The sequence below is a fragment of the Camelina sativa genome, chromosome 20 (assembly GCF_030686135.1).
Source record: "Camelina sativa cultivar CO46 ecotype springtype chromosome 20, ASM3068613v1".
Lineage (NCBI taxonomy): Eukaryota > Viridiplantae > Streptophyta > Magnoliopsida > Brassicales > Brassicaceae > Camelina > Camelina sativa.
This window is the reverse complement of record NC_141899.1, coordinates 13748730-13776563: the sequence shown is the minus strand read 5'-3', so window position 1 is coordinate 13776563 and position 27834 is coordinate 13748730. Positions and strand designations below refer to the sequence as shown.

The 27834-nt window shown below is 35.2% G+C and overlaps 8 protein-coding genes across 11 annotated transcripts; 4 read left to right on the top strand and 4 right to left on the bottom strand.

Annotated features, from left to right (window-relative positions):
* The first annotated feature begins 2114 nt into the window (after nucleotides 1-2114).
* Nucleotides 2115-3179, top strand: LOC104772521 (uncharacterized protein At4g02000-like). The gene has a single exon (XM_010497122.2). The coding sequence runs from the start codon at nucleotides 2115-2117 to the stop codon at nucleotides 3177-3179; it is 1065 nt and encodes a 354-aa protein (XP_010495424.2).
* Nucleotides 3180-4924: 1745 nt separating this feature from the next.
* On the top strand, nucleotides 4925-8629 carry LOC104772519 (squalene epoxidase 4-like). The gene is made up of 8 exons (XM_010497120.2): nucleotides 4925-5151; nucleotides 5722-5833; nucleotides 5977-6154; nucleotides 6739-6907; nucleotides 7025-7243; nucleotides 7400-7687; nucleotides 7886-8164; nucleotides 8259-8629. Exons 1-8 carry the CDS (start codon nucleotides 4954-4956, stop codon nucleotides 8385-8387), a joined length of 1572 nt encoding a protein of 523 aa, XP_010495422.2. The 5' UTR covers nucleotides 4925-4953; the 3' UTR covers nucleotides 8388-8629.
* Nucleotides 8630-8810: 181 nt separating this feature from the next.
* On the bottom strand, nucleotides 8811-10820 carry LOC104770791 (uncharacterized). The gene is made up of 4 exons (XM_010495251.3): nucleotides 10384-10820; nucleotides 10025-10139; nucleotides 9377-9628; nucleotides 8811-9295 (listed from the first exon to the last, which is right to left on the bottom strand). The coding sequence occupies exons 1-4, from the start codon at nucleotides 10626-10628 to the stop codon at nucleotides 8957-8959; spliced, it is 951 nt and encodes a 316-aa protein (XP_010493553.1). The 5' UTR covers nucleotides 10629-10820; the 3' UTR covers nucleotides 8811-8956.
* An 852-nt stretch (nucleotides 10821-11672) lies between these two features.
* On the bottom strand, nucleotides 11673-13310 carry LOC104772518 (uncharacterized). Its single transcript, XM_010497119.3, is given in 2 exon segments — nucleotides 11673-11868; nucleotides 12676-13310. Coding segments are annotated over 2 exon segments (831 nt in total).
* Nucleotides 13311-14888: 1578 nt separating this feature from the next.
* On the top strand, nucleotides 14889-17674 carry LOC104770788 (RNA polymerase sigma factor sigE, chloroplastic/mitochondrial). Its single transcript, XM_010495247.2, has 6 exons — nucleotides 14889-15121; nucleotides 15474-16228; nucleotides 16314-16460; nucleotides 16542-16778; nucleotides 16871-17134; nucleotides 17237-17674. Exons 2-6 carry the CDS (start codon nucleotides 15515-15517, stop codon nucleotides 17432-17434), a joined length of 1560 nt encoding a protein of 519 aa, XP_010493549.2. The 5' UTR covers nucleotides 14889-15121; nucleotides 15474-15514; the 3' UTR covers nucleotides 17435-17674.
* A 3590-nt stretch (nucleotides 17675-21264) lies between these two features.
* Nucleotides 21265-22963, top strand: LOC104770786 (putative WRKY transcription factor 30). The gene is made up of 3 exons (XM_010495246.3): nucleotides 21265-21647; nucleotides 21745-21879; nucleotides 22198-22963. Exons 1-3 carry the CDS (start codon nucleotides 21376-21378, stop codon nucleotides 22709-22711), a joined length of 921 nt encoding a protein of 306 aa, XP_010493548.2. The 5' UTR covers nucleotides 21265-21375; the 3' UTR covers nucleotides 22712-22963.
* Nucleotides 22964-23227: 264 nt separating this feature from the next.
* LOC104770785 (arabinogalactan protein 41) lies at nucleotides 23228-24187 on the bottom strand. Its single transcript, XM_019242375.2, has 2 exons — nucleotides 23712-24187; nucleotides 23228-23535 (listed from the first exon to the last, which is right to left on the bottom strand). Exons 1-2 carry the CDS (start codon nucleotides 23827-23829, stop codon nucleotides 23462-23464), a joined length of 192 nt encoding a protein of 63 aa, XP_019097920.1. The 5' UTR covers nucleotides 23830-24187; the 3' UTR covers nucleotides 23228-23461.
* A 455-nt stretch (nucleotides 24188-24642) lies between these two features.
* Nucleotides 24643-27464, bottom strand: LOC104770784 (inactive leucine-rich repeat receptor-like serine/threonine-protein kinase At5g24100). Of its 4 annotated transcripts, none has more exons than XM_087506564.1 (3): nucleotides 27321-27464; nucleotides 25454-26813; nucleotides 24643-25287 (listed from the first exon to the last, which is right to left on the bottom strand). In XM_087506564.1, exons 2-3 carry the CDS (start codon nucleotides 26733-26735, stop codon nucleotides 24728-24730), a joined length of 1842 nt encoding a protein of 613 aa, XP_087362690.1. In that variant the 5' UTR covers nucleotides 26736-26813; nucleotides 27321-27464; the 3' UTR covers nucleotides 24643-24727. The 4 variants fall into 4 exon arrangements, with proteins under 4 accessions (XP_087362690.1, XP_010493544.2, XP_010493545.2 ...); XM_010495242.2 differs by having other exon boundaries at nucleotides 25454-26800; nucleotides 27062-27461; XM_010495243.2 differs by having other exon boundaries at nucleotides 27062-27458.
* Between the last annotated feature and the right edge of the window lie 370 nt (nucleotides 27465-27834).

The window sequence follows — 27834 nt, the reverse complement described above, 5'->3', positions numbered from 1 at the left end:
TCGTACCCTATCATTAGGAGGGAAGGAAACCCTTCTGAAAGCAGTCGCTCTAGCTTTGCCTGTATATGCGATGACATGTTTTAAACTTCCTATCACAACTTGTCAAAAACTTACTTCCGCAATGTCTACTTTTTGGTGGAATTCAATGGAACATAAGAAGAAGATTCATTGGATAAGTTGGGATAAGCTCTGCTTAACGAAAGATCAAGGAGGATTAGATTTTAAGGATCTGCAGGCTTTCAATCAGGCATTATTAGCTAAGCAAGTTTGGAGAATTTTACAAAACCCAGACTGTTTGTACGCTAGGGTTATGAAGAGCAGATACTTTGATAACAATAATATACTAACAGCGGTAATGGGCTACCGACCTTCTTACATTTGGAGAAGTGTTCTTCATGGTTGCGAACTCCTGCTGAAAGGAATCAAAAGAATGATTGGCAATGGTCAAGCTACTTATGTGTGGACTGATCCGTGGCTCTTAGAAGATGAAAGAAAAAGAATTCCTTTAATGAAAAATATTTTCATTAATCTAGATTTGAAGGTGTCTACTTTAATTAACCTGTTCACGAGAACTTGGAATCAGAACTCACTAGAAGAATTATTTTATCCCAGAGATGTGTCTATTATTCTAGCGAATAAGCCAGTAATTTCAAAGTCAGACTTCTGGAGCTGGATACATACTAAGAATGGAGATTATTCAGTCAAAACAAGGTACACTTTAGCAAGCCATTTGAACAAACCGTATCAGATTCTTGAAGCAGAAATGAGACCCTCTCTTAACGATCTAAAGACCCAAGTGTGGTCTATGCATACATCTCCGAAAATTAAAAATTTCATTTGGAGGGCTTTAAGTGGAGCTCTTGCTGTTGCAGAAAGATTAGCAAGTAGAGGATTAAGCATAGATATGAGATGTCAATCTTGTGGACAGGAAAAAGAATCTATAAACCATGTTCTTTTTTCTTGTTCCATTGCCAGACAAGTATGGGCGCTGTCAGAGATTCCTACCCCTGAAGAAGGCTTTAATCAGATCTCTGAATATGATAACATCTCCTATTTGCTCTCTATAGATAAAAATCAGCAAATCCCCAATTATATTAGAAGAAGCATTCCATGGATACTTTGGTATCTATGGAAACACATAAATGCATTCTTCTTTGAAGGAAAAACAGAGGATATTCTAGTTTTGGTTCTAAAAATAAGAGAGGAAGCAACGCTATGGGTTAACGCTCAAGGGTTGGTAACTCGACAGGCCAGTTCCAAAGTTTATGATAGAGGGAAAGGATCAGTGGATTGGATTAGTCCTCCAATATCCTGGCTGAAATGTAATATCGGAATGGCATGGTGCAAAACTTCACAAACAGGGGGCTTCTCTTGGGTTTTAAGAGATTGGAATGGCAAAGTTAAGATGCATAGTCGACGTTCATTCTCTCACATTAACAGTTTGATGGAAGCCAAATTTCAAAGTATCATGTGGGCTATTGATAGTATGGTTAATCACCATATCCACCAGGTGATCTTTTCCTCGGAAGCCTATGAAATGAGAAATGCTATTAATTGTTCTCAAGAATGGCCTTCTTTCCAGTTTTATGCATCGGAAATTAAAAGAAGTTTCAGTTTCATAAAAGAGTGGAAAATGGAGAATGCACAATCACATTCCAACCAAGGAGCTTCTCTTATTGCCCGTAGTGCAATTCAAAAATCCTTCTTCCAATCGTATGTTGCTATGGGTCCTCCAAGTTGGCTTAACAACCTTTTTGATTTAGAAGAAATAAAAAATACATAAGTTCCTCTTGGTTGCTAAGTTTGACTTAGACATAAGACTAAAAAATTTTGAAGAGGTTTGATAGACGTTTTTTTCTCTTCCCAGTTTTTTCTTCTTTTAACGAGTTGACTTTATCTAATATACTTCACTTATCCTTCTTATCTCGCTCCTTTCGATTCTTTTGTTTCTACTGCAGTAGATATTTCCACCCTTGATCCTGCTGTTTGGATAATTTATGTAGTAAAATTATAATTTTATTACCTCTTCCTTTCCCTTCTCAACCCTTCTCTCACTTATATATAGCCTTTATTAGTGTTTTCAAACCTCATCGTTTTCCTTCTTCGAGAGACTAATGGAGAAAAATCTTTGGGATGAGATTCAAAATTTAGCACTAGGGAGAGAAGATCCAGAACTCCTAATCCCAAACTCAGACTATGAAGATGTCCTAGCAAGCAACAGGCTTAGCCTGATAGCCCGACCACTTAATCCGATTGATCAAAATCTGCTTGAAGTGGCGGCCAACCTCCCTACAGCCTGGGGTCTAGCATCTTCGGTTCATGGCAGAGTTCTCGATGACCGTTTCGTCCAGTTTCGATTCCAGTCTGAAAGAGATCTGATATCAGTACTACGAAGGGAACCATGGAGCTTTAATAGATGGTTTGTTGCCTTGCAAAGGTGGGATGACTTACCACGGTTGGATTTCTTAACCTCTTTAGATCTTTGGGTCCAAATTAGGGGTCTTCCTATCTCCTATGTTTCTGCTAAGTCTATCCGCAGGATAGCTAGATCCTTAGGGGAATTAGTGCAGGTGGACTTTGAAGATTCAGTCACCAATCAGATTTCATTCCTCCGAGTAAAAATCAGAGTCTCTATAACTGATCGCTTTAGGTTCTTTAGAAGGGTGAGATTTCAAACAGGTGACAGAGCTATGCTAGGATTTCAGTACGAGAGAATGGAAAAAATCTGTACTAATTGCTGTAGGATTATGCACCCTACCTCTCTATGTCCCTTTGAGCCTACCAATCCAAATCATTACAATAACCAAGAAAACCAAGCTCATCAAAGGAGAAATGATGGAATCAAGGACCCGGATTCAGCCCCTATCTCACAACAATCAAGCCCAGTCGCCCAAGTCCCTGTCTTCGCTCATGAAAACCAGCCTCCTCATCCTAAGAAACGAGCAGGTCCTTACTTTGCCTTAGCCTTTCCGCACTTTGAACTCTCGGGCAAAGACGAGTCTATCGGTTCAAACCTAGAAGGAAGCTCTCCTCCCAAGATACAGTCTAAGTATGAAGTAGAAGAATGCTCAAAACGAAGACTGAATGTTAACCCAAAGAAGGAACTCCCAATGAAGAAGAGAGCAAGTCTGCCGGACCATGATAGAGAAGACGATCACCAAACATCTTACCCTCCTTGATCACTCCTTTCAGTTCTGTCACGTTAACTTTTGATGTGAATATGTTCTCCCGTAAGTTAGGCATGATGGCCTATGGTTTAACGATACTAGTTATGCAGAGTGAAGCGAGATGGCACTTAAAGTTTTAGACTTTTGGATTCGAAGATAAAGTCATCCTAGCTCCTGTAATTTTGATGAAGCTGATTTTAATTGCTGGATATGGTAGTTAACTCGTAGTAGTATGGTTATGTTACTTAGTACTTTGTAATCTCTCTGTTGTACCTTGTAATCTCTCTGTTGTACCATGTAATCTCTCTGTAATACTATGTAATCAGTTTGGCTGTTGTAGACCTGAGAATCTTTGTCTTGGGCTTAATAAAAGTACTTCTTGTGTAAAAAAAAAAAGATGCAGACCCTCCATAACTTGAACAGCCAGCGAGTGTGTGGATTCATATCAATTTAGGGATATTCTAAATCGATAATGTTTGAAATTTTATTAAGAAAAATATACTTCTTATTAATACCGAATCAAAGATATATGTGATGCAAACGTGTAAGGAGTGAGTTCCCCCTTTAGATTGGATTTCGTGTGCTAATTAGATTTCTTGTTCGGTTGCTCAAATGTGTGCCTCTTTCTATAAACTGATGTGAAAAACACTATTTGAATCAAAATATGTCTCACATTGGTTAAGCTAAAAGATCTCTGAACAATATGTAACTGATGTGGCAAGCCTTGACTAATGAACTAGTTTTGGGGATGAGTTTGACCCCATTCCAAAAATGGTATCAAAGTCTATAGTTGATCCAACATACCATTTTTTATAAATATGGTTTTCCACCTATTTAACCTATAAGTGATATATCTTGTTGTGGTAGTTTCTAGATATTGGGTTTAGGCTGCTTTCATTAAACCGTTTTTCATCTATATCTCCAGAGGGATATAAAGTCCAAAAATGTTTCAAGCTGAATGGGATAAAGACTTTTGCACAATATATATATGGGATGTGACAAGCTTGAACTTAGGAGTTAGCTCTCGCAATGAGTTAGACCACATTCTAATAACAATCTCTTAACATTAATACATTTTCATTTTTTCAGGTGCTTTGGTGTCATTCAATTATCATGCGTCGAACTACTATGGATTGATTTTAAAGAACTAAAACCTATCTTCAACATTGTATAATTAATATTTTATTTTCTTCAAATTGAGAATTCATGTTTCAGTCCGTGACGTTCCTAACGGAAATCAAAATCTTATCCGTCATTGGAATGCATTTCCATGTAAAAATGAATTCAAGTACGGCCTGATTTTGTCCGGCCCTAATTATCATGAAAAGGACGGACTCACGGGACAGGACATGAATTTTGTCCGGCCTGATTCGCTGTTTTTTTTTTTTTCCTTTCTAAAGAAATATATATATTTTTTAAGTAACATTATTCGTTGTCAATTCTCTAAACAAAATTTTAGAATCGACAAATAATCATATATATATATATATATATATATATATATGTATTGTCAACGAAGGTAGGACAATTAATGAATTAGTAATTATTTTTTATTAAGACAGGTGGTTTACAAATACCATGTGAATGTGATGTGAATTCATGCCGGCCAATGACTAACTGTATATGAATTTTCCAAGCTGTGGAACTCTAGTTTATCGCAAATTGTTGTTTTTGTTTAAGGGTTTATTACATATTTTTATTTGTTTGACACTTTGGGTTTCTCCTATTTAAGGGTATCACTAATTAGGGACAAAGACAAAGATATCATTACTAAAAGTGGTATATAATGGCGACGACGTATGCGTGGTTATGGACGCTTTTCACTTTTGTTCTGACATGGATGGTTTTTCACCTCATCAAGACGAAGAAGGCGGCAATAGAGGAGGCAGAGGCAGAGGTAGAAGAGAGAAGAGATGGTGCCACTGATGTTATCATTGTTGGGGCGGGTATTGCAGGCGCTTCTCTTGCTTATGCTCTTGCCAAGGTATATATATTTTTGTAAGTGACGGTTTTGCATAAGTTGGTCGGTTTTCTTTTATAACTAAGATGTTTTAGAACCGCCGTGCATGTAATTGTGGCGATCATTATTGCTGCTTCTAGTTGTAAATATAACTCAATATTTTGAACCCCACATAAGCTATTATACTTTATGTTATTATTAGGTATAAGATTAAATATAGTAAATAATTTTCTGAGGGTTCAGTCAGTTTTAGTATATATTAGAAAAATGTCATTAATAATAACTTTTGAAAGATATATATATATATATATATATATATATATATATATAATCAGTCAGATTGTCAATTAATTAAGAAGGTTCTTTATGAAAACTAGTATTAACCCGAAAGCACAAAAATATGAAAATTAATGGACTTAAAGATAGGTATCCATGGTGAAAAGAAGAAAGATATATATACGGATGCAGAAATGTTATTTTGCAATTTCCATCGTAATTGTTGATTAATAATTTATTAATTTATGTTATTTGGTATTTTGTACCTAGTTATTAGCTACTCAGTATGTGTATTTAGTTATTTGAATGCGGACTCAGGATGGACGAAGAGTACATGTGATAGAGAGGGACTTGAAAGAGCCACAAAGATTCATGGGAGAGCTGATGCAAGCGGGAGGCCGCCTCATGTTAGCCCAGCTTGGCCTGGAAGGTCTCTCTAGCTATCTCTTCACTTCATCTTTACATTCATTACTACACATCGCTTGATCTAGTTGCCAAAAACGCATTATATGCATATACACATATGTAATGTGTGTCGTTTAATATGTGATTTTGGGGTTTTATATGTATTAGATTGTTTGGAGGAGATAGACGCTCAAGAAGCCAAGTCTTTGGCAATTTACAAGGATGGAGAACACGCGACATTGCCTTTCCCAAATGACAAGACGTTTCCTCTTGAACCAGTCGGTAGACTTTTACGTAATGGTCGTTTCGTACAACGTCTACGCCAAAAAGCAGCTTCTCTTACCAAGTACGTACTTCCATATTTTGTATCTAGGAGATTTCAAACCGAATCAAGACTACTTTTCATAACTTGTAGTCAATTCACCGCATGGAAATTGATCCCTAGTCTAGCCACCAGGCTTATGACTAGTGAACCACCATCATTTATGTACTAATATCATTTTCATCATACCAACGACTTCATTTATGTACTAGTGAACCACCATCATTTTATTTATTTTTTTGTTTTTTAAAGGAAAAAAAAAACTTCTTATCAGTACGTTACGTACGTAATATTTTGTAGGTCTAGCACATGCATGGCAATATATAGAATATGTTTAATGAAATTTGTTAATTAGCCATGGATGATGCAGACCATTAGTAGGAAAATATGTATATGCAAAAAATGTATAGTAGCAAAAAAAAAAAATGTATATGCTGGTTGTTACCCAGATATATAAAAAAAAAGGTTTCATGAGCTCTCATGTATTTCATTGATTTTTCAACTCAAAATTAATTAAAAATGAGTAAACTAATCTTGCAACTCTTATATATATATACAAGATTTCAGTGTCATCTTTTTAATGAAATGAAATTAATGAACTATGACAGTGTACAATTAGAAGAAGGAACGGTGAAGTCTTTGATAGAAGAAAAAGGAGTAGTAAAAGGAGTGACATACAAGAATAGCGCAGGCGAAGAAACAACGGCCTATGCACCTCTCACTGTGGTATGCGATGGTTGCTACTCAAACCTTCGTCGGTCACTCGTGGATAATACTGTGAGTACATACTTTTTTCAAGTATTGTACACTCTTATTTCCGCAATAAACTACAATGAAAGATTTGTCTCGTCGTTAACTGGAATTTGAGGATCATGATCATATATTTATGTATAGGAGGAAGTGCTCTCGTACATGGTGGGTTATGTCACGAAGAATAGCCGACTTGAAGATCCAAAAAGTCTACATTTGATATTTTCTAAACCTTTGGTCTGTGTTATATATCAAATAACCAGTGATGAAGTTCGCTGTGTTGCCGAAGTTCCCGCTGATAGTATTCCTTCTATTTCGAATGGCGAAATGTCTGCTTACCTCAAGAAAACTATGGCTCCTCAGGTATGAAACAAATTAAAGTATTGATAATAAAAGTAAAATTTTTAGAATATATAGCTAGGGATGTTTTAGTATTTGCAAGGTGTTCGTAAGGAATGTATTTGATTTCATTCAAGTATTGTAATTTAGTTTGTATAATTTATCACTTTCTTGTTGTAGATACCAGAACGTGGAAATCTCCGCGATATATTTTTGAAAGGGATAGAGGAGGGACTACCAGAGATCAAAACAACAGCGACTAAGAGTATGTCATCAAAATTGTGTGATAAGAGAGGAGTGATTGTGTTGGGAGATGCATTCAATATGCGTCATCCTATCATTGCGTCAGGGATGATGGTTGCACTCTCGGACATTTGCATTCTACGCAATCTTCTTAGGCCATTGCCTAACCTCGGCAATACTAAGAAGGTCTCAGATCTTGTCAAGTCCTTCTACATCATCCGTAAGGTGGGTTATGACATCCTTAGTTTTCACTAGAGAAGTACATATAAGTACATAACTTTGGTTTTGGTTTAATTAGTAAAAAGGTCAAAGATTTGTCTTTAAAAACAAATTGACTCGAATATTTCCTATAACAAAGTTGTGTTAGACTAGTGGTATGATACTTTAAGTTTATTTAATTGTGTTGATTTTTGATGGCAAAAGCCCATGTCAGCGACGGTGAACACGCTAGCGAGTATCTTTTCACAAGTGCTTGTTGCTACAACGGACGAAGCAAGAGAGGGAATGCGACAAGGCTGCTACAATTACCTATCTCGTGGTGATTTTAAAACAACCGGACTGATGACTATTCTCGGAGGCATGAACCCTCATCCTCTTACTCTAGTAATTCATCTTGTGGCCATCACCCTCACCTCCATGGGCCACTTGCTCTATCCCTTTCCTTCGCCTCGTCGCTTTTGGCATAGCCTCAGAATTTTGGCCGTATGACTCTCTATTTTCTTGTCTATTTTAACACACATATGTGTCTATACTTTTTATCGGATGTAAACTTTTTTTTTATAATGCGAGTCAACAGTGGGCGTTGCAAATGTTGGGTGCTCATTTGGTGGATGAAGGCTTCAAGGAGATGTTGATTCCAGCAAACGCAGCTGTATATCGAAGAACCTATATCGCCACAGGCCCACAGCCACTGTTTGACCGTTGATTGATTTACTCCCAGAAAAAAAAGAAATAAATACTTTTTAACTTTTTATTATTAAATAAGGGATTTGGTTTCTATCAAGTTTATGAAAATTTGTAACCAAACATGGAATGTTCCATGCTGATTTGTTATATTATATGTATTTGTTTATATCAAGTTTATGAAATCCTGTAACCAAACATGGAAATGTTCCATGCTGATTTGTGATATTTTTATGTATATATCTGTTAATTCTTGATTTATGCTATATATGAATTGTCTAATGCCTAAACTTGCTTCTCGACTGATTTTTAGGCACTGCATGCTTTGAGCAGGGCCTTTTGTTAAACTAATTTCAAACAGGTAACTGAACCAGTTTTCTCTGTTCCAGTTCAATGCATGGTATGTGCCTCTGCATCTCAACCTCTAGATTTAAAAGGCTTCATGTATTGTTAACCCATTTCAATATTCATAAAGGCGGAACCAAAAAAGGAAACTAATCGTAGCATTCGTTGAACGGTAAAATCTGTGGTCTCCGCAGATAAAAACGAATATGGAGTACAAAAACAACATTTAAACATGACTAATATTCCTCAGCTGTGTCGGACGAGAACATCCTTGTATGGTGTCGGAGAAGATGTCACTACGGTCTCAGCAGCTCCGGTTCCCTCTCCGACCTTGGAAATTAAATGGGTCCGTGGTTTAGCTCTATTAGCTTCGTCAGCTTCCATTTTCCTTATTCTTTCTTCTTCAGCAACAAGAGGGAGATATCCTTCTCTCTCTTCAAGAAGCCGGTCTTGTGCTCCGCCTCGTAGTTTCTCGAGGCGAAGGCCAGTGATCTGAACGAAGTTAAAAACCTTAACAACGTTCATCAATCCTCCCACAAAAAAACATATTGCCCCGGAAATCCCAAGCCAGATCCATCTTTCCCCCTGAAAATTTATTAATTACGGTAAGAAGCGGTTTTTCTAAAACCCATTTTAATGCGGTAAATTTTTTTTTTATGTGCTTACAAGAAGCTTCAAGCCACTATGTGATGAGCCGGATAGGTCGAGGCTATTCAGAACTGCGGAAACCAAGAATAGAAGGGATCCAACCAAGAAAGGGATGTGAACAGATTGCTGTAGAATTTGGACATGACTGTCTGCTCTCTCGTAGATCTGGCATGAGTTGTGAAGCGATCCTATCACCCAAAGCAACGGACCCGCTATAAGCATGTTTAACGTATGCTTCTCTTTTCCACTGTATCCAAGTTTTTTCTCAGCCTAAAATACTCCAGAGAAAAACAAATATATCACACGGGAACGTGACTAGTACTACGTGTTTTGTGACATGAACCACACAATGAGCAATTGAGCATAATTGAAAATGTCAGATTAATACGCCACAGGCACTCTTGAATATATACGTTTATGACCTATTCCATGCCTTTTGCAAATAGCAGCTATAATTGGCGCAAATGTGATCACCTATACTGGAATATAACCTATTCAGTTCTCTTCTCCCTAGTACTTCTTAAGATACGGAGGCACTCACGCACATATATGTGTAACTTTTCGTTAATAATCCAAACTTAATGTATCAAACGTAGGGGACAGACACATTAATTGTACACTGATATGATGAACCCTTAATTTTTTTTATGACAATGAAAGTGTTACCTGATGGAAAACGAACAGGATTCCCACGAAGAAGACTACGGAGCCTGCTATATTAACCAGAGGGACTGCAAATTCCACTAGACCCAATTGCAAATCATACTCCATTAACCTTAACCTGTTACGAAAAAAGAATATTGACTCATAACTAAAATGCTGTTCTTAATTCCCCACTATTTGTGAATACAAAAATATATATAAATCACAAATACACATGCATTGCAGCTTACAAATTCTGGTAAAAATTTAAATATTATAGGCGAGTTTATACCAATAATATAACAGTATTTTCCGGAAGCTATAATAGTCAAAAATAGCTAAATTAAGCAAGCTTTCATGCATTCAAATGGCATAAAACATACCGGTAATCAATTCCAGCTAGATGAGCCACAAGATCATGAACATTAACGGCGGCTATAAGAACGAGAGCCAAGAGGATAAGGACGAGGCCGGATCTTGGTTCCCATGAGAATCCTGTCGCCGTGAAACCACCTATGAGAACCACGGTGGCGAACAAGTATAAACCTGCGTTGATGTACTCGGCTCTGCTCCTTCCGAGCCTAGGGCCGTACGTTCTAATCTCACGCGCCGTCGCGAGTTTCACCATCTGGTTGGAGAATTTGCGTCTAGAGAGAGACTTGAGAGATAGAGAGATCTGTGAGAGAGAGAGGGAGGGAGGGAGAGAGAGAGAGAGAGAGAGAGAGCTTTACGTGGCTTTGTGCATGGAGTTCTGTTTCAGTGGAACGTGGCATATTGTGGAGAATGGTTGACTTTTACATGAACGGCGTCGTCCTTCTTCGAGATATACAAGTATAAATTTGGGGTTTTTTATTGGGCCAAGTTCGAAGGTAAACAAAATAAGGATATTATTGGTTTTTTTTTTTTTTTTCTCAATATCAGAATAACCAAATTAACTAAAAAACATTACAACCAAATCAGAAGAACATAAATTTCCCTCTATAGAATTGGATCAAATACAATGAGTCGATCTATTATCATTCTGAATCACTAGGCGGATCCACCGCTACCTAACCGAGAATCATTGCATTTTTTAACCACAACGAGATAGATAACATACCACGACTCGGTATGAAATCATCTCTTAAACCACCTAAATAAACCCTATGACACGAAAACAACTACCAACACAGAAAAAAATCCAAATCCTATACTGAAGAACAGATCATATCCAAGCTATTAGAACCTTATGATCTGCAAGTAGTACTTGTCCCAATAGCAGAAGAACTTGGTTTCTCCGGCTTTCATTGTTCCGGTCCAAAGCTAAAAACGGACAGAACGTCCCACTGACCCGACCAAGAGACGCGAAGCAAAACTAGCATGAACAGAGGCTTATCTGAACTAACCACACAACAACCATAATGCTAAACACCTAAAGATAAGAAATTGGAGCACAGATTAGCATAGCTTCACCTCACGATGCGTTTTCGGATTGACCGCATCGCTTCTGCCTTGTTGCTCCGCTTCTTGGCCGGACTGAAACCAGAAGGTTGAAGAAGCTCTCGAGTACCAACGCACAAGGAAAACTCGCCAACAACCGGTAAAATCTAAACCCCGACTCCACCATTAAACTCCGGTCAGCTAGGTCCTCCGGCAGAAGGTTAGAGAAGCAGGAGGACGCGACGCAAAACACCTAGATCTGACACCTTGAAACTGCAGAGAAGGCCGCTCGGAGCTGCTTCGAACCACCACCATTCTCCCGGAAAGGAAAGCGAGCCGAGATCTCACTCCGAATTGTCAGCCACTGCATCATCACGACGCAGCAGTCAGCAGTTGAACCCTCCTCAGCACGACCAGAGAGGTAGAGATCGAGTTTCCCATTACAAAAACTGGAAAGAAAATAAAAAGAAGAAAAACAGAGCCCTCTCACACTGCCGGCGAAGCCCCGGACGGCAGAGAGGCAAGCGAACCTCAGGCAGCGGCGACAGGCTTGTAGAACTAGGGTTTTGAGAGAAAAGGGAAACCTTTTTGGTATTTAAGGATATTATTGGTTTATGAGTTAAAAAAAAGGTATAACGAATATCACAAATAAAATTAAGAATATAGCATTATATTCAAAATAATTAGGATAATAGGATGATGATAGTGTAAAATTATCATTTTAGTGTGTTACAGTAGAGAAGGGTAGTGGTGGTTGATGGTCGGTGATAATAGCCGGTAGCGGTGGTCGGTGGCCAGAGGAGATGACCGGCGGTGATTGCCGGAAAAGATGACCAGCGGGTAGTAGCCAGAGAAAATGGCCAGCGGTGATGGCGGCAATGGTCGTTGGCCGGAAGAGATAGCCGGAGATGGTTGCCCGAAAAGATGACCGCCGGATAGTGGCCAAAGAATATGGCCGGCGGTGATGACTGGAGGAGATGGCCAGAGAAGATGGCCGGCGGTGATGACTGGCGGTGATGGTAGTAAAGGGGTAGGGTTGGTGATGGAAGGATAAAATGGTATATTGTATTTTATATAGGCTATATTATATTCTAATGGTTAGTGTAGTGAGTTTTTGAATTAATTTTTTTTTGTTGGTTATAAGGTGCAATTTCCCAAAAAAATCTAAACTTTTTTTTTAACATCTTAAAAACTTTATTGATATGAATCACAGTATACAATGTTATATTACAGATACAACCAATGAATTGTGTAACGAAGAAACGTAAAGCAAATTACGCTCCGCATTCCTAGTCAAAAACTTAATCGTATTCGTCTTTTCTGGCAATTTAGTGTGACTTTCTTGCTTGAGATTCATCTTCTTTTTACTGATAAAATACTGATAATGCATTCGAAAATCATATGTAGTGATCCATCTGTTACATCACAAAACCTTCTAATTTGTCGAAACTCTCATGTAAAAAGAGATGTCATTGATCTTGGTTGCACTTGAAACCCATTTTTGTTGATATAGTATAAACCATCTTCTAATGCTCCTTATATTGGCCTCCAACTCCTCTTCAACATATTGCTTCCATGGTGATTTACATGCCGGTCGGTGATTACATATCAAATCCGAAGAGATTTGTGTTAGTCTTTGGTACGCCCAGGGAAGAACATACTGACGCGCGGGAACAATCGTATAACTAACATATTGTGTTAGTATGAACAAACCCATGGCCAACAAGACCAGAAAACTCTCGGCGAAATCGCCGGACATGGAAACACAACGGTTGATTCGAATCCACCGGTGACAGAATATATATTTTGAGGACAGGAACCAATAAAGAAAAAGTGAACAACCGAAAGAAACTATCAGAGATCCACCGGTTAACAGTGAGATACCCCTCATGTTTGATGACAAAAATAATTTCATCATTATCGGTAGACGTTCTAGAATAAAAATCTAATCAACAATATTAGAAAAAAATAACAGGAAAGAAGGAAGAGAACCAACTGACGTCGGAGAGGCCAGCGTCGGCCGGAGATGCAGAACTGCAGGTGATTACTTTAAGAAAACGGTTATTGAGTATCGCCCCTTTTCATGAGAAAGAAAGAGTTTATGATTTTTTTTGGTAAATCTAAATTATTTTATTAGCTATGTGTTAAATAATTTTAAAGTTAGTACTATGCAATTAAGATATAAAATATTTTACAACCGAAGGAAATAAGAAATTTGAAAATTAAATTAAATATTTGGATGTCAAATGTTGACATATTGTTATCTAAAATACTAATGTAATTTAACATTTTTTTCAACAATTCACAAATCTTTGTTACTCCAACTCTTGCCTTACACCAAAAGCCGCAAATACATGATAAATACAAAAAAAAAAAAAAAAAAATTGTAGAAAGAGAATGGTATTGAATTAAACTAAAATTATTCAAACAATTGGAGTTTTTGGCCTAATATTGAATTATCATATTTGACTTTAAAAATTCAAAAAAAAAAATGGTAATCGGTTTATAATAAGCTACGTAAATGCTTCTCGAGCCACCACTTTTTAGTATGGGTCATACTGTTGCTGAGAAGACCATCCACGTGTGTATAACCAGAACCTGATACACAACCACAAAAGTTGACCCTTTAGGAAATATCTTCTACTCCACTATAAATTAGCCACGTCGTCTCTCTCTTGCCATCTCCGCTTGTGCATTCTCGCGACCGTTGGTTTTTTTTTAATTAAGCCTTATTGGCCGTTTGATCTTCCTGACATGCCATACTTTCAGTTTATTGCCATCTTTACTCTCTATCTTCGAGTTATTTGCACATATTGCTACATAGTTGTACATTTACATTTACGGAAACTATTTTAAAAATGAATTAATCCGCAGTTTCAATTGAAACTAACAAAGAGGCCATATTTTACAAAGATCAAACAGGAATATGTGAAACAAACAAAAATTAAATGGTTACAAAGCATTTTTCATCAATAATTATTACAGAAATGTTGATTAATTTTTTTAAAAAAATTACAAAATATTTCAAACATTAGAATTTCGTAAATATCATTCAGTATGATCTTAGATTTTTAGACTGAATGTTAGAACATATTCGATTCTCTATCAGTTAAATTTTTTTTTTATCATTTTAATAAGTTAACAAACAAGTTTTTTTAAAATGAAATATACAAAAAAAATTAAAATGAAATATACAAATAATTATTTTATTTAACTAAGTAATGATAACATATGAGTGGGAAAATTTAAATTTGTGAGCATAAACTCAAAAAAATTATGAATTTAATGACATTTGTAAACAACATTATTGTTTGATTAGGGCGTTGAATCTTTTAGGCTTGAATGATTCGCAAGTTTGCACATCATCGAATTGGCCGGATAAGTAACATTTTATTCGGAAACAAAAAATCTCTATAGCATAAGGGGGTTTAAATTGAATAAATAAACTATTTTGGGGTTTATTAATAAGAATATAGAAATATAAAGTACCATATTTGTCATTAATCTGTGGACACCGTAATTTACGTAGTTCATTTAGACAACACATACATTTTCGTGTTCCTCTCCAATTTTAATTTCTTTCTCCTCTTTTTATATAAAATTCGTGAACCAGAATCGAGAATCTAAAATCGAAACGAAGAATCTCTCGCTCGGCAAAAAAAAGTAGAAAATACAACATTTTTTCTCCGCGATATTGCAAAGGTATGATTAGAGCGATTTGCTTCGTCGATATCGAACACAACTTTTTTTTTTTTTAACAGTCGAAGAAGAGCTATTTTGTTGATCAGTGTTTGTGCCCACGCCAGATTTTGTCTTTTGCGTTTATTGAAAGAAACTGAATTTGGGTTTTTCCCGATCGCTCTTAAATTTTTCAGTTTCATGGTAGAATTTGAGATTTTTCCGAATCCTAGTTCATGGTAGAACAAGTTTTATTACATATCTGCATGTCCCAAATTAGATTCAGATCAGTAGTGTGTCCTGTAATCAAACTCTACGGTAGTTATTGTCAACATTATCTATAACTTATATGAGAGACATGTTTCTTCTGATGCAGAACAAGTGAGCTTTTCAGAAAAAAAAGATTTAAAGATTGTGATGGGAGTTGTGTTTATTTCAAGTTCAGCAGCAAGATCACCACTCGGTTTAAGCACCGATCTGTTGACAACACATCGGTCTTCCCTTAAAAAACCATCTATCGTCGCGTTCAAAGCCGATGATTCGACCAATTCAGCTTTGATCATTCCTCCTCGAGAACAAGTTTTAATCCCCGCTGAAAAGCTTAATGAGAAAAAGAGAGTAGTCACGAAGAGGAAACCCTGTAAAACCCCGAAAAAGCCGAGTTCTTTGGATGATCACAATGCAGCTCCTTCGTGTTCTTTAGGTGTTGATTATTACAACGAAGCTGCTGCTAGACTTGAGAACATATACAAGCTTAGTCCTGCAACAGTCGAGGATGATGTTGTTGATGGCGACTCCAAAGCGAAAGTTCCGCGGAGGAGAAAACGAAAACAGAGTGGTGAGGCAGAGAAGAAAGTAGTAGTGAGGAACAATGTGAAGAAAGATAAGCGTTTGAGTCTTGATAAACGGATCGCTTTGAAGAGAAACTGTGAAGAGAAACCATTTGTTGTTTCTTCTGCTGAGAAGAAAGTAACAAAGAGGCAGCAAGAAGAGGAGAAGATTGAGAGGCTTGTGCGGGACTATTCAGCTTCTAATGATATATTGAGCTTGGACTGGAAAAAAATGAAGATACCTCCTGTTCTTTCTTCTACTGAACATGCTTGGTTGTTTAAGTTGATGCAGCCTATGAAGGTATTCTTCATTTTCTTGAACATAACATGTAGTCTTATACATTGAAAGCTATGCTCAACAGTTTTGGGGGCTTATAACATTGCAGGCTCTACTTGAAGTGAAAGATGAATTGCAAAAGAGCTTGGGAAGAGAGCCGAGGGAAGCTGAAATAGCTAAAGAGATCAAAATGACCACTGGTGAAGTTAAAAAGAAAATTGAAATGGGTAGAGCTGCAAGAAACAAACTTATTAAGGTGAGTGTATTGGATACTAGCCCAAAAGAAGTATGGATATAACTATTTTAGCTTACTGTGTTTTGTTTCTATACATTGCAGCACAATCTCCGACTTGTCTTGTTTGTTATGAACAAATATTTTCAAGATTTCACCAATGGTCCGAAGTTTCAAGACCTTTGTCAAGCTGGTATGAAAGGGCTTATCACAGCAATTGACCGCTTTGAGCCGAAAAGGAAGTTTCGTCTATCGACTTATGGTTTGTTTTGGATAAGACATGCCATCATACGGTCTATGACAACCTCAAACTTTACTCGTGTTCCTTTTGGACTTGAATCGGTATATATGTTACCCTCTTTTTGGCTCTGTCTCAGAAACAGATTGTTCTGCAGGGATCTTTACATATATCCTCTTTGTTGAAACCAATTCAGGTTAGAGTTGAGATCTATAAAGCGAAGATGGAGCTATTGTTTGAGCTGGGGAGACTCCCTACAGAGGAAGAGGTAGTTGAGAAACTCAAGATAACACCTGAGAGATACCGTGAAGTATTGAGAGCCGCAAAACCGGTTTTCTCACTAAATTCAAAACATGCGGTTACTCAAGAAGAGTTCATCAACGGAATCACAGATGTTGATGGTGTTGGATCTGATAACCGGAGACAACCTGCTCTTCTCAGGCTTGCTCTCGATGACGTGGTAAGTTTCACTCTTTCATCTACTTACTTACACAATCATCAAGACTTATGTTAGTTTATTTGGCTCATCTTTCTTGGAAAACTGATTACATTTCGTTTTCAGCTCGATTCATTGAAGCCGAAAGAGAGTCTGGTTATTCGACAAAGGTACGGTCTTGATGGGAAAGGAGACAGGACTCTGGGAGAGATAGCTGGAAATCTCAACATCTCTAGAGAAATGGTGAGGAAACATGAAGTCAAGGCTTTGATGAAGCTCAAGCATCAGGCCCGAGTTGATTACCTTCGTCAATACATTGTCTGAAACCAAGCTGAACCACCCCCGCTCAACCATTTGTGTATACTTGGTATGACTTCCCGAGCTACCTCAAATCAAACCATCTTATCGCCGTTGTATAGTTGTGTATGTAATATCAGAGTTACTTATAGCTGCGTTAAGTGAATCACAATCGTTGTATTATATCATTAGTATACATACCCATACTGGAAAGTTATACATGTAAAGTTTCAAGTTTGAGACATGGTATGCATTATTTTCACAAAACTTAACCGGTTGTTTCCTAAGAAAGCAGAATCAATGGAACCAGTTTTGTATAGTAATTTTACTCAAAAAGTATTGCAGGAACACTGAACCGGTGAGAAATGATACAATTCTACTAGTTTTGACCCCGGTTTGATTGAACTTCGAATAGCTTAAACTTAAAACCGGTTAAGAATGGTGCTAAAGAGTCTTACAAGAGTTGACAATAGTGTTACACCGTTGATTCTCGCCTTCTTGAAGTCTATTTATTACACGGCAACGAACGAACCTTTTGGTCTTTGCTCTTGTCTAGTCATAATATTCCTGCCGTATATATAGACAATTCGAATTACAAAGTTAATTATCCGAGTCATGGTGAATGTGAAGTGAAACTTACATATTAAATGTGAAATTTACCTAAAAAATAAATTTAATATATATGTTTGTCCTTTTAACACGCAATTTTTGATACAAAGAATTTTCAGTAGCTAATTTTTTTTAGCAGAAGAGGGGAGACAATTGCCTCCCACTAATTTATTAAGAATTTTCAGTTGGTGACACTAGAGAATGGTCAAGCCATTATCATCGCAAAATCTTAGTCACACTTCCAATTAGCATTCTAATGATAATGATGTCATTGAATGGCCGTCATAACATGTAAATGTGACATCTATTTTTTAAGGTTAGCGTTTGTATTTTGATCAAAGGGTGTGATTGTGTTTGAAGATACTTTTTAAGTTAGTTTTTAGCTGTTGTGTCTAATGTTTTTGCTTAAAGTTAGCATTTGCATTTAGAGTAGAAACAGTTCAAAGAATAAGCTGTGTTCGGACCCAAGGCAAGGGCCATATATATCTAATTATTTTCATACTAAAAATTTGTATACCTAATTCTTTTTTTTAAAAACTAAGATTTATGTGCTTTTAGGTCTGGTTTATAGTTTGCGTTTGTATTTAGCATTATTTTAAATTTACTCTCTTCTCCCTTTTAAATTAGTTGTCGTTTTAATGTTTCTTCAAGCATATTAATAGAACATTTAATTTTTCTGTTTATCTGTAATTAATATATTGTTTTAGTTGGTATTATCAATTAATAAACTAAAAAAATAGGGATAAAAGTGACAAATTGTATTATACATAGAAAGACAACTAATTTGGAAAACAAAAATTCTTCTAAGACGACAATTAATTGGAAATGGAGGGAGTAGAAGATATGACTTTTCTTATTTATAAATTATTATATTTCATATGTTAGACTATATTTTATCTTATAAATTCTTAAACCATTCAAATTTATCTAGTTTTTTATTATGTGTTCTAGACACTAAGCTATGGATTATCATTCATATATAGTCTAGTGTTTTTTTTTTTTGACAAATAGTCTAGTGTTTTATTCTTCGGAAAATTGGATACAATATTCAATCTGTCCCTTTTTATTAGATTTTCTAGCTAAAAGCACATTGTTTAAGAAATCATAATGTTTTTTTACTTTTACATAAAAAATATTATTAAACATTCGTACAGAAAAATAACCAATAGAAAAAAAATATTGGAGAATACAAATGGTCATAACATACTAAATAAATATAAATGATGTAAAGAAATCGGAAAAAAAGATGTTGTAAAATGAAACAAGATAAAAAAGCTAAAAAAACCTATAATTTGGAACAGATGATTAAATTTAATTATATCATTGCCCTATTATTAATTCAGAAGTACATTTGGTAAAATAACATTTTCGTAAGATTTACATAATTAATCTCTTGCCATTTGAATAAAATATCAAAAATTGAAGTTATTATTTGTAATATTCAAAAACCATATTAAAAAAAATTCTAAAAGAAATTAGTATCAATAATTTAAATATCTACATACTTTTAACTTGCTAAAAAAAGTTTGTACGAATCATGTTATGAAATAGGTTAGAGTTTACATAAATATGTTCTTATAATTTGTATGAATTGGTCTACTAAAATACAAAAAATATTTTAGTCTGATATCAAATGAATTAACGAGAGGTATTACACCAATCCTAACCGGTACCAAACAAAAAAATATTATCCATCTAAAATTATATAATCTAAATTTTAATCGAAACATATGTTTTTCTTAATATTATTAGAAAATTATCTCGCGATTTACTGCAATTAAAATCTAATCTTATCTATATTACTAAGCTCAATCCAATTTAATTTAATAATCCAAGAAAATTAACCAACATATTAAATACGATTCTCATTCTGATTTTTTAAATTTCTAAACTCAATACTAATTTATAGCAAAACGTAAATCTACAATAGAAAACAATAGTATTTCCTAATTATAATGACAGCTATTAACAAAATAATTTTGCAAATATTGAATCTCTATATACTTATTTAACCAATGTTATTAAAATTTAACCCTACTATCATGTGGCATATTACAAAAAATATCATTATAATTTAATTAAATAACTAACAAAATAAAAACTTATATTGGTTTATAAAATAATAAAAAATATTTTCGAAATTATTTAATAAAATTATTTAATAGATTCGGTTTATTATTTCAGAAATTTTAGGAAATAATAACAAACTATTTAGAATAATTACAAAACTTAATTTTATTGATAAAACTAAGATTAAATGTTTAAATATCTAAATCGATTAATAATGACAGATATATTTTTTTTAAAACTAAGATACAACATTGCTTATATTTTTTTTAAAAATCTATATAATTATTTAAGCAATATTGTTAGAACTTTAACCAGATTTGATGTGTCGGTGCACCAAAAAAAAAAAAACCAGATTTGATGTGTCATATTATGAAAAATGCCATTGTATTTTAATTAATCTAATAACTAACAAAATAAAATTTTATATTTGTTTACAAAATAAGAAAACAATATTTTCAAAATTATTATAATAAAATTATTTAACAGATTTTATTTATTGTTTTAAAAATCTTAGGAAACAATAACAAATTATTTAATTGGCTAAAACTTATCTTTTTATACATAATATTCACTATATAAAAAATACTAAGTGTATAATGTTGAAAATATACATATACATAATCTATTTGTAATTTTCACATATAAAGTTAATATATACTAACATGTTATACCAATAATTGCAATCTGTAAATTTGGTATATTACATCAATTTGTAATACCAGATCACATGTTGTCTTGTTGGTTTTTTTTTTACTTGACCGGATGTATAATTAACGAATTTAATATTGTATCCAAACCAAAATAGTACTATCGACTAAGAGTCAAAATCAAAAATGAACTTAAGTAAATTCAAAATATAATTTTATAAAATATAGAATAAATAATTTTTTTGTTATTATTGTAAGAAGCATATCCAAATTTACTTCAATGATTATGAATGATTCCAAATCTTAAAAAAAAAAATCAGATCGTGTAAAACAAATTCCAAAAATATGAAAATTTAAAAACAGAGGATCGAGAAGCCAGGAAACCAGGAACTGGTCAACATGTTGGACTTTCCAAATTCATTGACCAAAGACCGGTCTCACTTCCCTCCACATCAGCTTTCTTCGTTTTTCAGTCAAAAAGTCAAACTCTCGCTCTCACACATAATCCTCTTTATATTCTCTTTCTTTCGCAGTTTCCAGAAGCCATGCAAAAAAAAAAAAAAAACAAAAACATAGTAACAACCAACAATACCTTAAACTACTTTAATAATCCATATTTTTTTTCTGTCTTTTTAGATCGTAATGGAGAAGAAGAGTAGTAATGGAGATTGGGAGAAGATGAAGAAAGAGATCAACGAGCTAATGACAGAAGGAAGAGACTATGCACACCAGTTCGGATCGGCTTCATCTCAAGAAACACGTGAACATTTAGCCAAGAAGATTCTTGAATCTTACCACAAGTCTCTCACCATTATGAACTACTCCGGCGAGCAAGATTCGCCGCATGCTCACGGTAATGGAGGAAGCCCCAAGAGCGATGATTCGGATCAAGAACCACTTGTCATTACCAAGAGGTACACACTGTTCCGTATCTATAAACTGTCACGTGACAACGTTTTTGTTTTTGTTTTGCATATAGACTCATATAATATTTAAAAATGTAAAATATAGTTCGAAGAAATCAATGCCAAAGTGGACTCGGAAAGTCATGATTACCCCTGGAGCTGGTATCGACAGAACACTTGACGATGGTTTTAGTTGGAGAAAGTACGGCCAGAAGGATATCCTCGGAGCCAAATTTCCAAGGTTATTCTCGTAATGTAAATTAATTAGGAAAATTAAATTACAATGTTCTCATTTCAGCCCTTCATTATGTATTTCTACTAAATATGTGTTTATTACTTAGTTTATTTTTATTATTTTGTATCTTAGATAGATTATTATTTTACCAATTTAATTTGCTTAACAAAAGGAAAAAAAATTATATGGAGATTTAATATAGATCTTATATGTAACTTTATATATATATATATATATATATATATATATATATGAAAAGTCATAAAATATACAATAAAAGAAAGTTAAACTAATGTTTTTTTGTTTTGTTGTTGTGTGGTATAGAGGATACTTTAGATGCACTTATAGAAAATCTCAAGGATGTGAAGCTACCAAATATGTCCAAAGATCTGATGAAAATCAGATGCTCTTTGAGATCAGTTACCGAGGAATACATTCTTGCTCTCAAGCTGCAAATGTCGGTTCAACCATCCCGGTGCAAAAGCCCGAACCGAACCAGACTCAAGAACACGAAAATCTTGACATTGTGAAGGACAGTCTAGACAACTATAATCATGAGGCACATTTGCATCACAATCTTCAATATCCTTTGTCCTCTGCTCCAAATTTTGAGAGTAACAACGCGTATATGCTTCAAATGAGAGATCAAAACATGGATTTTTTCGGATCTACGAGTTTCTCTAGTGATCTAGGAACTAATATCAACTACAATTTTCCGGCGTCTGGCTCGGCTTCTCACTCTACATCAAACTCTCCGTCCACCATCCCTTTGGAATCCCCGTTTGAAAGCTATGACCCTAATCATCCATACGGAGGAGGGTTTGGAGGATTCTATTAATTCTTAGTCATCCACTTAAAGGAGGGACTGGAGTTTTCATAATATCTAATCAACTTCCAATACAAATATCCTAATTACTTTTCTATTCACGTTTTTTTGGTTTTGCTTATTCAAGCCTTCTCTTCAGGTCTATGTTGAAATAAATGGATTTGTACTCCATATGATCCTTGTTATTTAGCTTATTTTTTTTACCATATGTTGTTGTAACACATTTTAATATTTTTATAGCAAATTTGAGTCTTCTTTTGGCTATTATATTTATCAGCCTATATTAGACATTGAATTTCAGCAAGTGGTGTTTTAACAGGCGTCGCAAATTTTACACTGGCATTGATAAAATACTTGGAGATATTATAGTTAAAAAAATTTTAACGTGGAAGAATATCATTTGATTAGTAGCATAGTGGTTTGTACTTTGTACTATTGTTATTGATATATCACACTCTGAATTTAAACTTGTACTATAATACATACAGTATGTTATTGATAAAAAAATATCATTTACGGTATTGAATCTTTGAATAAGAAAGATGTAATTAATCGATGAAATATATTTCCAACAATTGAATGCACATCGACTTTATACAAAAGAACTTCTTAACTGTATCCTCAAAAAATTAGAAAACCTCTTTGATGATCTCGACCACACATAAAAACTTTTCTGGTCTCTCTATTTAGTTATAATCAAAATGCAAAAATAAATAAATAATTAAACTAAATAGAGACCAAGATTAAATTGAAAAAGGATCATTAATGGATGAGATATGTGAGGACCAAAGCCACCAACATGAGGAAATATGCTATGCCTTGGTCTATCGTTGTTCCTGCAATATTTTGTTCGAAATTAAAATTAATCATCCGAAAGAAATTTTATAGTCACACATCTAACATTTAAGAAACCTTATTTAAATGTTAGTTTCACATTAGTCATGATCATCATATAAACCTCATTGGTCTGCATTAACATTGATTACGAAAGAATATGTTATAAACTACTCACCGTCGCTTGTTGGAGCCGGAGCAGGAGCCGCGGATTGAGCATGTGTCATTGGTAACAAAATGGTGAAAACTATCCATACGATTGTCGAAACGACGAAGAAAAGCCTAGAGACCGACATTTCAGTTTTTTTTCGTTTCCTCTCTCGATATATATCTTCAGTTCTTAACTTCTTTTGTTAAGGTTCTTCCCTCTCTTTAACTCCCTGATTTGTGGGAGAAGGATTTTAGAGAGGGAAGAACAAGGGAGAGAGGAAAATGCAAGAAAAAAAGAAAAAAACTAGGCAGAGCGATAGAAGAGGTAATGAGAATTATGAGAGTTTCTTTTGGGATTTTATTGAACAATTATTCTTTCCTTTGTCGACGACCCGCATCTCTAGGAACAACTCATGTTTGCCTCACAATTATTGATGCTTTTAGAAACGGGAAATGAAACTTGTGAATGTGATTGAATTCATCTCGTACTCACAAATTGTGGTTGGTCCACAAGAAAGATTAAGCTGTTTTCCAGCTTCTTATGTCCAGCTTGGTCACATGCAATAATATTCTCGCTATAATTGCCGTTAATCTATAATTTGTCGTTTCATATTTGTTTTTGTGGTAGTGTATACTTATTTTATCATTTATTACTGCCATTTAAAGCCGTAATGATATGATTCTGAAGTATGACTACTAAGTATTATATATGGTTGTTTTGATAAATGGATCATCTCAAGTAATTTCTTTTGTCAACACTAATATATAAAGATGAAAATCCAAATTGTAACAAAAAAACATTTTAAAATCCAAACATAACTTCATTATATTATGTTGAAGTTTAAATCTTCAAGATTATGAAAATTATGGAACTAAATTATTGATGGAGCAAGTCCTCCTAAGTTCCATCTAAATGTTAAACACCGTTTTAAATTTAAAATTATCTAAATGTAGAGAAGTGGAGCTAAATTTTTTTATATATCTGCCACTGATGATATATTATTATAAATCATAAATGCCAAAACCCCGTAAAATAAAAAAATTCTACAATTTCCTCTCAATCTCCTCCAAAGTCTCAACCACTTTCACCATCTCCGGTCTCTTTGCCGGAACCCTAGCGGTACAACTTGTCCCTAACTGCAACATCTGAAGCAACTTTGCTTCAACGTTAGGAGTCTTCACAAGCTCTAAATCAAACACTTCACCTGTCCATTGTTTTGCAATAACTTCATTCACCCATACCACCAGGTCTATCCCTTCCTTTACATCATCCATACTTGATCTTCCGGTTAGTGTTTCCAGCATCAAGATTCCAAAACCGTAAACGTCTGATTCAGCCGTCGACCTCCTCGTGTCGGTTGCTTCTGGGGCACGGTACCGTCTGGCTGATGCATTAGCCTTCGTAACCGGGTTGGTTAACACTGCTAAACCGGCTTCTGATATACATCCATATTCTTCCGAATTCATGAAGATGTTAGAAGATTTGATGTTGCCATGTGCGAGCTTGTGTGTGTGTATGTGAGCTAATCCTTTTGCTACTCCAATCATGAATCTTAGTCGTGTTTCCCAGTTCAAGGGAACATGTCCATCCTCGCCGTTCTTGCCTGCCGGAAAAAGAAAAAGAAAAAAAATCGTCCTTCATATGCAAGAAACTAACATTATCAAATAAAGTTTCAATTGTTTGTTTGCGTTCATATGTTATAAAAACTATTGTGTTTACCATTTTGCGTTTGAATATATCATAACAAACCAAATGAAAGTAGAACGTACCATGAAGAAGATGAGAGAGACTGCCTGCAGAGTAATAATCATAGACCATAAGCTTCTCTTCCTTGGAACACACGTAAGCCCTCAAAGGAGCAACGTTCTCATGCCTAATGTTTCCAACGATCTCCATTTGATGTTTGAAATCTTTCCGCGACACCACTACGTCCTTTAATCGCTTAACCGCGATGACCTTAGAGTCTTCTAAAACCGCTTTATACGTCATACCAAAAGTGCCCTTCCCTAGAAACTCTGCGGAAGCTATCAACAAGTCTTCCAAGTTAAAAGCTAGATTGCTTCCTTCAAAGAACACAACTCTGTTGATTTCGCTCTTATCCTCCATGTCTTCAATATTCTTCTCCTTTCCTAATTTAGAAACTTCCTTCTCACTTGGCATCTTCTGCGCTGGTTTCAACTTCTCTGGCGTTGTTTCTGTCTCTTGCCTCCTCTGCCTTTTCACATAGCAAACGATTATCACAACCGCGATTAGGAAGAATATGACGAAGCAAAGGCTTATCGCTATCGCGAGAATCGCAGGTTTCGAGATATAGATCCCCTTTTTCTCTTTCTCTTTCTCTATAGGAGGGATCACCGGAGGAGGAGAAGCATTTTCGTAAACCAAGTTGTTGCCGGAAAAAGCCGAGTTCCCGAATCTTCTCAGAGACTTTGGGATTGATCCAGTGAGATTGTTGTTGGAAAAGTTAAGTCTACGTAGACCGGGGAGATTAAGATCCGGAATCTCACCGGAAAACGAGTTTTGAGCTAAGTTAAGCGAGTCGAGTCCGGTCAGATTAGCAAATCCCGCGGGAACACTACCGTTAAACCGGTTACCGTAAAGATCAAGAACGGTGAGATTCGTCCACGTGGCGTAATCGGACGGTAATGGGCCGGAGAATCTGTTGTTGCTGAGACTAATTGCTTTGAGTTTCGTAAGCTGCAAGAAATCAACTGGGAACGGACCTCGTAGGCCGTTGGATCGGAGACTGAGGATCTGAAGCTCCGATAGACGGCTGATAGTTCCCGGAGGGATCACTCCTAGAAGACTCGCTCCGGGCAAGTGAAGGGCAGTGACACGTGTGCCGTCTTTGTCGCACGTGACGCCTGGCCATGTGGCACATACAGGGGTGCTTGCGTTCCACGTTAGAGACCGTGGGTGAGTGATGTTGTTGAGGAAGTCGAGAAGGGCTTGTCTGTCGCCGGCGAGGTCACCGGTGACCGGAGAAAACAGAGCCGATGATGCAAAGAAGAGCAATAAAACAAAATAGAAGATAGATAATCTTGTATTCATCTTCTTAATAATTTTCCTTAATTATTTGATTCAACCCTTGTGACGAAAATTTTCTCTGGTTTTATCTGCATTAAATAACTTCGAGAAGTTAAAGATGAAAAAATGTTAATTAATTATACTATTTAATGAGAAATGTAGATTTTAAACATTTTGCAAAAGAAACACAGATAAAAACATTTCTTAGTTTTCCCAATATTTTTTTCCCATCATTATGCTTATAACTAATTTCATGGCTAAAATGACATTTGAATAGAAACATTCCAAAAGTTCTACTTATCAAATATATGACCCAAGCAGACTTCAGACGTACGTAAAAAAAAACTTACCGGTCAAATGTGGAATCTCATTGACTAACTGAAACTTCCGGTTGTATTTAGTTTGAATTGAGAAAAGAGAATGTAAAAGATATATATGACTTATGACAATTTAGAAAGCAGAGAAGAGAGTAGAGAAGAAAAAAGAAGTTTGGTCTGCAAAACCATAGGCAATGGAAGCTATTGATTATTGAAGAAAGCCATAAAAGAGAACTATGGTTTAGAAAAGTCAAACTGGTTATCGAGACACAATAATTGGTTAATTACATACCGGGAATACACAAACGCTAATAGACGTTTGCTTTGGGAACATTTCTGGTTCAAGGAGCTTCGGTGTTTCAGATTAAAAGATTCGGAAGTTGGTTTATTGAAAACACAATTAGTTGGGGCGTGATGGTGACAAAATATTGGTAATGATAGAGGATTGTTACAACTTATAAATCATTAAAGGCAATATGAGCTGTTAATTCATTTTTCTGTAATTCACATAAAACCCCTCATATTTTTAAGTTTCTAAAACTTTTTACCCAAATCTAATATGAAGCCTAAACAATATTGTACATTGCGTAATTTGAGTTTCGTATGCATATTGCAATGCTTCACATTGTTTTTATGAAGATTTTAGAAGATAGAATTTTCGATTTGCATATATCATTTTTTTTTGGGGTCAAAATATCAAATTTTCTAAAATTGCAAAAAAAAAAATGAAAAAATGAAAAAAAATTACCGTAACAACATATATTTTGTGAGTTTGAATTCACTGTTCATCTTTTCAACTCAATATC

Coding starts and splice junctions, on each gene's coding strand:
- LOC104772521 (XM_010497122.2), top strand. CDS start 2,115: ATGGAGAAAAATCTTTGGGATGAGATTCAAAATTTAGCACTAGGGAGA.
- LOC104772519 (XM_010497120.2), top strand. CDS start 4,954: ATGGCGACGACGTATGCGTGGTTATGGACGCTTTTCACTTTTGTTCTG. Junction 5,152..5,721: donor TTGCTTATGCTCTTGCCAAG/GTATATATATTT, acceptor ATGCGGACTCAG/GATGGACGAAGAGTACATGT. Junction 5,834..5,976: donor AGCCCAGCTTGGCCTGGAAG/GTCTCTCTAGCT, acceptor TATATGTATTAG/ATTGTTTGGAGGAGATAGAC.
- LOC104770791 (XM_010495251.3), bottom strand. CDS start 10,628: ATGGTGAAACTCGCGACGGCGCGTGAGATTAGAACGTACGGCCCTAGG. Junction 10,140..10,383: donor CTAGCTGGAATTGATTACCG/GTATGTTTTATG, acceptor TTTTCGTAACAG/GTTAAGGTTAATGGAGTATG. Junction 9,629..10,024: donor TCCTGTTCGTTTTCCATCAG/GTAACACTTTCA, acceptor GGAGTATTTTAG/GCTGAGAAAAAACTTGGATA.
- LOC104770788 (XM_010495247.2), top strand. CDS start 15,515: ATGGGAGTTGTGTTTATTTCAAGTTCAGCAGCAAGATCACCACTCGGT. Junction 16,229..16,313: donor AGTTGATGCAGCCTATGAAG/GTATTCTTCATT, acceptor ATAACATTGCAG/GCTCTACTTGAAGTGAAAGA. Junction 16,779..16,870: donor TTCCTTTTGGACTTGAATCG/GTATATATGTTA, acceptor AAACCAATTCAG/GTTAGAGTTGAGATCTATAA.
- LOC104770786 (XM_010495246.3), top strand. CDS start 21,376: ATGGAGAAGAAGAGTAGTAATGGAGATTGGGAGAAGATGAAGAAAGAG. Junction 21,648..21,744: donor CCACTTGTCATTACCAAGAG/GTACACACTGTT, acceptor TGTAAAATATAG/TTCGAAGAAATCAATGCCAA. Junction 21,880..22,197: donor CTCGGAGCCAAATTTCCAAG/GTTATTCTCGTA, acceptor TGTGTGGTATAG/AGGATACTTTAGATGCACTT.
- LOC104770785 (XM_019242375.2), bottom strand. CDS start 23,829: ATGTCGGTCTCTAGGCTTTTCTTCGTCGTTTCGACAATCGTATGGATA. Junction 23,536..23,711: donor TCCGGCTCCAACAAGCGACG/GTGAGTAGTTTA, acceptor AAAATATTGCAG/GAACAACGATAGACCAAGGC.
- LOC104770784 (XM_087506564.1), bottom strand. CDS start 26,735: ATGAATACAAGATTATCTATCTTCTATTTTGTTTTATTGCTCTTCTTT. Junction 25,288..25,453: donor TCTCTCTCATCTTCTTCATG/GTACGTTCTACT, acceptor TTTTTCCGGCAG/GCAAGAACGGCGAGGATGGA.